Raw genomic sequence first — 10,192 nt, 5'->3', positions numbered from 1 at the left:
AGCCTTATGCACCAGGGTGGAAAATGGCACCCCAAAATGAGTTCTGGTATCCCAGGATGGACAATGGCACCCCAGAAGTTGTTTTTGGCAACCCAAAAAGGGCCCAGATGCCCCAAAATAGGTCTCAGCACCTTGTGGTTGGCAAAATGAGTTCTGGTGCCCCAAAACTAATGTTGATGCTCCAGGATGGACAGTGGCACTCCAGAATGGGTCCTGGTACCCCAAAATAGATCCTGATGCCCCAGGATGGACGACAACACCCCAAAATGGGTCCTGGTATCCCAAAACAGAGCACCAGGGTGGAAAATGGCACCCCAAAATGAGTTCTGGTATCCCAGGATGGACAGTGGTACCCCAGAATGGGTCCTAGTCCCTCAAAACTGAGCCTGATGACCAGGGTGGGCAATAGCACCCCAGAATGGGTCCTCAGACACCAGTATGGGCAATGGCACACCTAAAGTTGGTTCTGGCAACCCAAAATGAGTCCTGGTACCCCCAGATAGACAATGGCTCCTCTGAGGCCTGACCCCCTCCCCCCCCCCCCTTTTCCCTACCCCCTGAGTGGGTCCTAGCAGCCCAAAACATCCCCTGCCCCCCTCATGGACACCACTGGTTTCATCCTGGGGGATTCCTCCCCCCTCCAGAACCCCATTGCTGCCCCTATTTTCCCCCCAACTCCCTCCCATTCCCAGGTGGGTACAGTCACGTTTGGGGGCTTCATTGGGTTTATTGGGTTTATTGCAGGTCCTCAACACCCCCCACCCATGCACCGGAGGTGTGAGGGGGATCTCAGGGGTGGGGGGCACCCCAATAGCTCCCACCCCATCCTGTAGCTTGGACAGACACAGGGGGACAGACGGACGGACAGCAGGGTGCTGGCTCAGGGCGCTGGGACAGAACAAGGGGAGGGTCCCGGGGGGTTGCATTCCTTTTGGGGTCTCCAGAGGGGTGTAGCTGGGGCTCAGTTGGTGAGGACATCAGCACACTCAGACACCAGCTTGCCATCACGGGTCTCGATCTTCTTGATGACGATGGCACGAGATTTGGGGACAGCTGCACTCTCCAGTGCCGGGGGGGTCACAGTGTAACCTGTGGAGAAGGAGCTCCCAAAGCCCCCCCCGAATCCTCCTGCATGGAGAGGGGGTGCAATGGGTGATGCTGAGCGCTTGTTGGGGGTTTTGGGTAGTGAATCCAACCCCTGTGTCCCCCCCTCTTACCCGAGAACCCCGTGGTCCGGGTGTGGATGCTGAGGTTCTGCATTCCTGACTCCAACCTGGGGGAGAGTAAGGGGTGGGATTTAGGGAGGTGGGGGAGAGATGGAAGAATGGCACGATGGTGGGAGGGAGGGAAGTGGGAATGGATAGATGGAGGGGAGAGAAGATTGGAAGGATGGAGGGAGAGCGGGAGGGAGGGAGAAAGGGAGGGAGAAAGGGAGAAAAGAATGCAGGGAGGGAGGGAAGGATGGTTTGATGGAAGGATAGAGAGAGGGAAGAAAGAATGGAGAGGGGGGAGGGAGGGAAGAATGGAGGGATGAATGGAAGGATTGAAGAAGAGGAAGAGAGGGAGGAAGGGAGCAAAGAAAGGATGGAAGGAGGGTAGAAGGGAGGGTGATGGGGGGAGGGAGGGATGGAAGGGGGGAGAGAGGAAGAGGAAGGGAAGAATGGAGGGAGGGGTGGAGAGTGGGAATGAGGGAGTGAGGAATGGAGGGGTAGAGGGAGGGAAGAAGGGGAGGAAGGAAGGAAAAGAATGATGGATGAAGGGAGGGAAGAAAGGAGGGGCAGAAGGATAGAGAGAGGGAAGAAAGGAGGGAAGGAGGGGAGGAGGGAAGGAAGGATGGAGGGAGGGGTGGATAGAGGGAATGAGGGAGTGAGGAATGGAGAGAGGGATGGAGGGAGGGAAGGACAGAGGGAGGGATGGGTTGGATGGATGATGGGTGGATGAAAGCATTGGGAGCACAGTGGTGAGGACATGGGCTGAGGATGTGAGATGGGCCCGGGATCTGGGGACACACTTTGGGGGCTCAGTTTGGGTCCAGGGCTCGGGGCAGCACAGGGGGACACGGGAGCTGAATTTGGATTTCAACAGCCGAGTGCTGCCCAGGGAGCAGGGATGTGGTGTGGCCTCCATGAGACAGGAACACCACCGTCCCCACAGCGTCCCATAGGACATAGCACACTGCACACCCTGTGGAGCCCCTTTCTGGTGCAGCATCCCACCTGCTCTCCTCGCCCTCCAGCAGCTTCCTGTAGGTCGCAATCTCGATATCCAGTGCCAGTTTAACATTCATCAGCTCCTGGTATTCGCGCAGCTGCCGGGCCAGGTCCTGCTTTGCCTTCTGCAGAGCCGCCTCCAGTTCAGACAGTTTGGCTCTGGCATCCTTCAGGGCCATCTCCCCACGCTCCTCTGCCTCTGTGATGGCCGTCTCCAGAGTGGCTCGCTGCAGGGCAGGACATTGGGGCAGGAGGGGTTACCTTGCGTGAGGGTTTGGGTTGTCCCTGGACCTCAGCATCCTCCTTGCTACATCCCATCATCCTCCCCTTGCACCCCATTATCTCTCTATTGTACCCCAGCAGACCCCCTTTATATTCCAGCTCCCCCCCCCCAGTGCATCCCAGCATCCCCCTCTTGCATCCCAACTTCTCCAGTTTGCACCCCAGCTTCTGCCCATTTGCACCCCAGCTTTTATCATTGCACCCCAGCTTCCTCTTTGGACCCCAGCATCCCTTGTTGCACCGCAGCTTCCCCTCAATGCACCTCAGCGTCCCTCCTCCTTAGCGCCCCGACTTCTCCAAATTGCACCCCAACAGTCCCCCAGTGCACTCCAACATTCCTCCCATTGCATCCCAGTTCATCCCATTGAATTGCAGCTTCCCTCCAGTGCACCCCAGCATCCCACCCATTGCATCTCATCTTCCATCACTGCACCCCAGCTTCCCCTTTGGACCACAGCATCCCAATCCAGTACCCCCAGCTTCTCCGAATTGCACCCAAACATTTCCCCAGTGCATTCCACCATCCCTCCCATTGCACCCTAGTTCACCCCATTGCATTGCAGCTTCCCCCCTTGCACCCCAACATTCACCTTTGCACCCCAACTTCTCCAAATTGCACTCCAGAATTCCTCTCTTTTTTCATCCATTTCTTCCCCCTCCCCCAGCTTGCACCCCGGCTTCTCCCCATTGCACACCAGAATCATCTCTGCAGAGTGCAAGGGGGCTGTGGGAGGTTGGAGTGCTGAAGGCATGGAGAGGTGAGGGAGAAGAGGAGGAGGATGAAGAGGAAGTAGAGGAAGAAGAGGAGAAAGAGGAGGAGGAAGAAGAGGAGGAAGAGGAGGAAAAGAAGAAGAGAGAGGAGAAGAGAGAGGAGGAGGAGGGGAAGGAAAGGAGGAAGAGGAGGATGAAGAAGTGCAGGAGGGGGGAGAGAAGGATGAAGAAGAGGAGGAGGGAGAGGAGGAAGAAGAGGAAGGAAGAAGAGGAGGAGGAAGAGAAGAAAGAAAAGGAGGAGGAAAGAAAGGAGAAGGAAGAAGTGGAGGAGGCGGAGAAGGAAGAGGACGAGGAAGAAGGTCAGGTGTAGCCAGGCAGGACCCAGACCTGGTTCTTGAGCACCTCGATCTCAGCCTGGATCCTCTGGATCATCCGGTTGAGCTCGCCAATCTCGCTGCGGGTGCTGCGCAGGTCGTCGCCGTGTTTACCAGCTGTCGTCTTCAGCTCCTCGTACTGCAGGAGCGCGGAGCGGGGTCAGGAAATCAGGGATCAGGGGATCACAAAATCACAAACTCGTGGGACTATGAAATCTCGGGATCCCAAAATCAAGTGGTCACGGGATCCCAAAGTCATGAATCCACCGAGTTGTGGGACCACGAGATATCGGGATCCGGATATCGCATCACTGCGAAATCACAGAGTCATGACACTGCGGAATCAGAGAATCACGGGATCGCAGAATCACAACCTCATGGAATCATGGACTCATGAATCCATGGAATGATGGAAATGGCTGAGACACAAAATCATGGAATGCTGGCATCACAGAGTCCTGAAATTGCAGAATCCCAAAATCACAGGATCCTGACACGACAGAATCCCAAAATCTTGGCCCCATAAACCCACAGTGCGGCGGGGATGGGGACGGCCCCGTGAGCTCCTCTTCCTCCCAAAATCTGGGGCAAAGCAGCAGAGGCGAGCCCGTGCCCAGAGGAGTGCTTGGGGCCAGGGCTGCGTCACACCGGGCCGGTCTGCGACTCGCCCACGCCGCAGACACCATGAGCAGCGCCTGGCCCTGGGGCTGGGATGTGGGGCAAGGGCGGGAGCGTGGGGCTGGCGAGACGGCGGTGGGGAGCGGGATGGGAAGCGGGACAGGGAGTCTGGGGCATAGGGCATCCCCAGGGCAGGGTGGGTGCTGGGGGTGGAGAGTGTTATGGGATGGGTGAGGGTCCTGGGGAGGGGGAGAGCATTCTAAGTCATGGAGCACACCAAGAGACGAAGGATCTCAGAGGGGAAAAAGGAATGGAACAGTTGGGGGCATGGATGGTGTGACCCAGGGGATGGAGTGACCCAGGGGATGCAATCTTCCAGGTCATGGATCCTTTCAAGGGATGGAGGATCCTTGGGGACAGAGAATTCCGAGTCATAGAGGATCCCAAAGGATGGAGACCCAAGGGATGAAGGATCCCAAGGGACTGGGAACCCCAAAGGGATGGAGATTCCCATGGGGTGGAGATTCCCAAGGGGTGGAAAACTCCAAGGGATGGAGAGCCCCAAAGGGGTGAAGGATCCCAAGGGATAGAGGACCCCAAAAGGGTGGAGTTTCCCAAACTGATGGAGGGAGCATTCTGAAGGACAGCTCCTCCTGGGGCACAGAGGAGCCCAAAGGACAGAACATCCTCTCAGGAGGAGAACATCTTGGGACATGGGACAGAGCACAGAATCCCAGCTGATGGAGAATCCCAAAGAACAGAGCTGGGATGAGTGCGGAGCATCCCCCCAAACCCCGACCCCCACTCCCCACCCCTCACCTTGCTCTGGTACCAGGTCTCAGCCTCCAGCCGGCTGCGGTTGGCGATGTCCTCGTACTGCGCCTTCACCTCTGCAATGATGCTGTCCAGGTCCAGGCTGCGGCTGTTGTCCATGGACAGCACCACGGAGGTGTCGGAGATCTGCGACTGCATCTCCCGCAGCTCCTGCAATGGGGAAGGAGATGGGGCTGAGCTGGGGGAACGGCCCCCTCCCTGTTGCGGTGGTCCCATGGGGGGGCTGCTGTGAAGCCCCCACCTCATCATAGAGCTGCCGCAGGAAGTTGATCTCATCCGTCAGACTCTCCAGCCGTGACTCCAGCTCCACTTTGCTCATGTATGCTTCGTCCACATCCTGGGGTGCCAGTAGCATTGGGTCAGCTCCCATTGTCCCCCAGCCCCATTATCCCCAGCCCCATTGTCCCCAGACCCGCTGCCTCCCGGCCCTATTGCCCCCCAGCCCCATTAACCCCAGTCCCATCAGTCCCCGATCTCATTACCCCCAGCTCCATTGCCCTCCAACCCCATTACCCCTGGCCTCAACACCTCCAGCCCCACGGTCCTTCAGCCTCATTGCCCCCCAAGCCCCACTTCCCCCAGTTCCATCAGCCTCCAACCCCATTGCCCCCAGCCCCATTGTCCCCCAGTCCCATTGCCCTCAATCCTATCAGCCCCCAACCCTATTCCCCTCAGCTCCATTGCCTCTGTCCCCATTGTCCTCCAGCCCCACTGCCTGCCCCCAAGACTTCCAGCTCCACTGCCCCTCAGCCTCATTGCCCCCAGCCCCACTGCCCCCCAGCCCCACTGCCCCCAATCCCATCAGGCCCTGAACACATTGCCCCCAGCTCCATTGCCCCTGACCCCACTGCCCTCCAGCCCCATCGCTCCTGTCTCCAAGTCCTCCAGCCCCACTGCCTCCCATCACCATCACCCCCAGCCTCACTACGCCCAGCCCCATTATTCCTAGCCCCATCACTCTCAGCCCCATCACTCCCAGTTTCATTGCCCCCCAGCCGCATTACCCGTAGCCCACTCACCTTTTTCAGCAGCACAAACTCATTTTCCTTCTCAGTGCGGTGGTTGATCTCCTCCTCATACCTGCAGGGTAAAGGGCTTAGTGTGGGGACATGGGGACACAGAGGGGCAAGGACATGGGGACATGGGATGTGGAAGGGATGGAGGACATGGAGAAATGGGAATGTAGGCATGTGGAAACCCAGAGATACAGGGACATGGGGAATGAGGGGCAAGGAAGTTATGGGGGGGTGTGAGGACAGGAGACATGGGGACATGGCGGCCATGGGGATCCAAAGATGCAAGGACACAGGGGGACACAGGGCGTGGGGACATTGGGACCCAGGGGTACAAGGACATGGGGATACGGGGTATGGGAAATGGGAACTTGGATGTGGGGCGTGGAAGAAATGGGGAAAAGGGGACCCAGGGACACACAGAGATGGGGACAAGGGGGATGTGGGGAGCCCCTTTCCAGTGCATTGGGTCGATCACCCCATAAACCAAAGCCGCCACAGTGCTGCTCGGAGGGGACAACCCCATCCCATCCCACCACCTGAGGGCCACCCAGCTGCCCCCTCCTCACTTGTTCTTGAAGTCCTCCACCAGCCCCTGCATGCTGCCCAGCTCAGCCTCCAACCGCAGCCGCTCCTGGCCCAGCCCCTCCAGCTGCCTCCTCAGGGACCCCACGTAGCCCTCAAAGAGCCCCCGCAGGTCACTGCGCTGTGGCTGCTGAGACTGCAGGAGACTCCATTTGGTCTCCAACATCTTGTTCTGCTGCTCCAGGAACCGGACCTGGGGAGAGGGGGGACGCAGGGGGGTCACCGTGCTGTGTGGGGTACGAGGATGGGGATGGGGGGAGGAGAGGTGTGGGGTCATGGAGGCATTGGTTATGGGGATGGGGGGATGTAGGGACACAGGGATGTGGGTATTCAGGGATGTGAGGACACGGGGATGTGAGTATATAGGGACAGGGGGGTGTGGGGTTGCAGAGGCATTGGATATGGGGATGTGGGGGTGTGGGGTCACAGGTGTTGGATATGGGGACACGGGGATGTGCAGATATGGGAACACTGGGATATGGGGATGTGGGGTTGTGGGTATATGGGGACAGGGGGATGTGGGGTGTGTGGCCATGGAGGCATTGGAAATGGGGACATGGGGATGTGGGATACGGGGATGTGGGGCTGTGGTTATATGGGGACATGGGGACGTGGAGATGTGAGTACATGGGGAAAGGGGAATGTGGGTATTTGGGGACATGGAGACATTGAGACATGGGGCTGTGAATAAATAGGGACAAGGGGCTGTAGAAATGTTGGATATGAGGATGTGGGGAAATGGGGATATGAGGATGCCAGATATGGGGACACGTGGGGATGTTGGAGGTGGGCAAGAGGGTGAGTGGGACGTGGAGTTGGGATATGAAATATGGGACGTGGGGGTGGGGGTTATGGGGACACAGCGATGAGACGCTGGTAGGGGGACTGATTGCAGCGGAGGGGGACAAAAAGGGGACAATGGGACAGAAGGAGAATGCCACCACCACCCCATGTCCCACCTCACACCACTCCCCCCCCCCCCTCAGCTTTGTCACCATGTCTGGTACTGGGATGGAACATGGATGTACCCCCAGAGTGTTCCCAAGGGGGACAGCGGGTCCTTTAGGGGGTCACAGTGTCCCCAGGGGGGTCCAAAATGGGTCTAAAATGTGTTCAAAGGGGTTGGCAGTTTCCAGAGGGGAACATGATATCCCCAAGGAGATCTCAGTGTCCCCAAAGATTTCCAAATGTCTCCAGGATGTTCCCAAGGGGTTTAGAAGATCCCAAAGGGGACAGAGGGCTCCCCAGGGGGGATCCCAATGTCCCCAAGGGCCTCAGGATGCATCTGAAGGAGCTTGGAGGTCCCCAAGGGGCTCAGGGAGTCCCAGAGGACCAAAAGAGGGTCAGTAAGTCCCTAAGGAGGTCTCAATGTCCCCAAAGGGCTCAGTATGTCCCCAAAGGACTGCAATGCCCCCAGAGGTGTTTCAGTGTCCCCAGAGGACTCAGCAAGTCCCCAGGGGGCTCAGAAGTCACCATGGGGGTCACAATGTCCCCAAGGAAGTTTCAATGTCCTTAAGGGGCCAAGGGTGTCCCTAAGGGGGGCCTTAATGTTCCCTCAACGGCCCTAAGAGGACTTGGGATGTTCACAAAAGTGTCTCAACATCCCCAAGGGGTTCAGGAGTTCCCTAAGGGGTTCTGAAGGTCCTTGAGGGGATCTCAATGTCCCCAGATGTCTCAATATCCCTAAGGGGGATTGGGATGTCCCTAAGGGGCTCTGGATTTCCCTAAGGAGGTCGCAATGTCCCAAGGGGCTTTCACTGCTCCTATGGTGGCTCAGGATGTTCCCAAAAGTGTCTCAGTGTCCCCGCGGGGGTCTTGATGTTCCCCAAAGTGTCTCAATGTCCCAAGGGTCTCAGGAGGTCCCTAAGGGAGTCTCGGTGTCCCTGAGGGAGTCTCAGTGTCCTCCAAAAGTCTCAATGTCCTTAAGGGGGACTCAGTGTCCCCAAGGGGTTCTCAATGTCCTTAAGGGGATCTCAAGATCCCTGAAAGTGTCTCAGTCCCCCAGGGGGGTTTCAATGTCCCTAAGGGGGGCTCAGGAGGTCCCTAAAGGAGTCTCAGAGTCCCCAGAAGTTTCTCAGTGTCCCTAAGGGGGCTCAGGATGTCCCTGGGGGGGGTCTCTCAGTGTCCCTGCAGGCTCAGAATGCCGTCGCAGTCTCACAGCCACCTCCCACCCCACCCCCAGGGCACTTCAGGGTCACCAGAGCTCAGGAAACAGTTGTGACCCCCTTCCTCCCCCCTCCCTCCCACCCCGGGTGCCACCCAGACACAATGGGGGCAGCTATGGGGTGGCCTCACCTTGTCGATGAAGGAAGCAAAGCGGTTGTTGAGGGTCTTGATCTGCTCCTTCTCCTCCTTGCGCACCTGCTGGATGTCGGGGTCAATCTCCAGGTTGAGGGGGGTCAGGAGGCTCTGATTGACGGTGACGGCTGCGATGCCACCCCCAGACACGGTCACAGGACCCCGCTGCATCCCCCCCACCCCAAAACGGCTCCCACTGATGGTGCCGAAGGCTGAGGCTGCGCTCATCCTCACAGCAGGGCCGGCGGTGAAGGAGCGGGAGCTGAAGGATCGGACCGGGACGGCCGAGCTGCTCCGCACAGATTTCCTGGTGATGGTGACAGACATGGTGGGTCAGAGGGGCTGAGGTTTTAGGGTTGGAGGAAGGCTGGAAGAAGGTCGTAGGTCTGGCAGATGGTTGCAGGATTGGAAGAAGGTTAGAAGATGGTTGGAGGAAGGTTAGAAGATGTTTATAGGGTTGGAGGGAAGTTAGAAGACAGTTGGAAGAAAGTTATAGGATTGGAGGAAGGTTGTAGGATTGGAGAAAGGTTGGAAGGTTGTTGTAGGGTTGGAAGATGGTTGGTAGAAGGTTGGAAGGAGGCTGTAGGGTTAGGAGAAGTTTGGAAGATGGTTGTAGGGTTGGGAGAAGGTTGAGAGAAGGTTTTAGGATTTGAAGAAGGTTGTAGGTTTGGAGGAAGGATGGAAAATGGTTGTAGGGGTGGAAGAAGTTTGGAAAGAGTTTGTAGTGTTGGTAGAAGGTTGGAAGATTTATAGGATTGGAAGAAGGCTGGGAGGCGGTTGTAGCGTTGGAAGAAGGTTATAGGGTTGGGAGAAGGTTTTGGGAAAGCTGGAAGACAATTTGGAGAAGGGTTTTGGGAAAGGTTACAGGAGAGTTTTGGGAATAGTGTCGGAGCGCCGCGCTGAGTAGGAGGAGGGAGGTGTGCGGCGGGCGGTGGGCCGGGCTACGGGGCGGGCTATAGGACGGGCTGCGCCATGGGGCTGCAGGAAGGGCCGCAGGATGGATTGTGGGGCGGGCAGGAGGACGGCTGTGGGGTGGGTTGCAGGACAGGTTGCAGGATTGCGGTGCGGGTTGCAGGACGGGTTGTAGGATTGTGGTAGGGGTTGTAGGACAGGACGGGCCGGCTGTGGGGCGGGTGAGCGGGGCTGCATCCTGCCGCCCAGGGGAGGAGCGCTGTGCTGCTCCGTTAACCCCTTCGGAACGGCTGCGATCCACTGTGGCTTACTGGGATCCACTGTGGCTTACTGGGATCTACTGGGATCTGCTGGG

At 57.9% G+C, this 10,192-nt stretch overlaps 1 protein-coding gene across 1 annotated transcript; it reads right to left on the bottom strand.

The window, feature by feature from the left end:
- Window positions 1–961: 961 nt before the first annotated feature.
- KRT8 (keratin 8) lies at window positions 962–9,252 on the bottom strand (the record flags this gene model as incomplete). Its single annotated transcript, XM_079547753.1, has 9 exons — window positions 962–1,128; window positions 1,218–1,273; window positions 2,217–2,437; window positions 3,591–3,716; window positions 5,015–5,179; window positions 5,271–5,366; window positions 6,049–6,109; window positions 6,612–6,820; window positions 8,923–9,252. The coding sequence occupies 9 exons, from the start codon at window positions 9,250–9,252 to the stop codon at window positions 962–964; spliced, it is 1,431 nt and encodes a 476-aa protein (XP_079403879.1).
- Window positions 9,253–10,192: the final 940 nt, after the last annotated feature.

Source organism: Tetrao urogallus, assembly GCF_951394365.1.
Source record: "Tetrao urogallus genome assembly, chromosome: 31".
NCBI lineage: Eukaryota > Metazoa > Chordata > Aves > Galliformes > Phasianidae > Tetrao > Tetrao urogallus.
The sequence above is the reverse complement of the archived record's forward strand: the minus strand, read 5'-3'. Positions and strand labels throughout refer to the sequence as shown.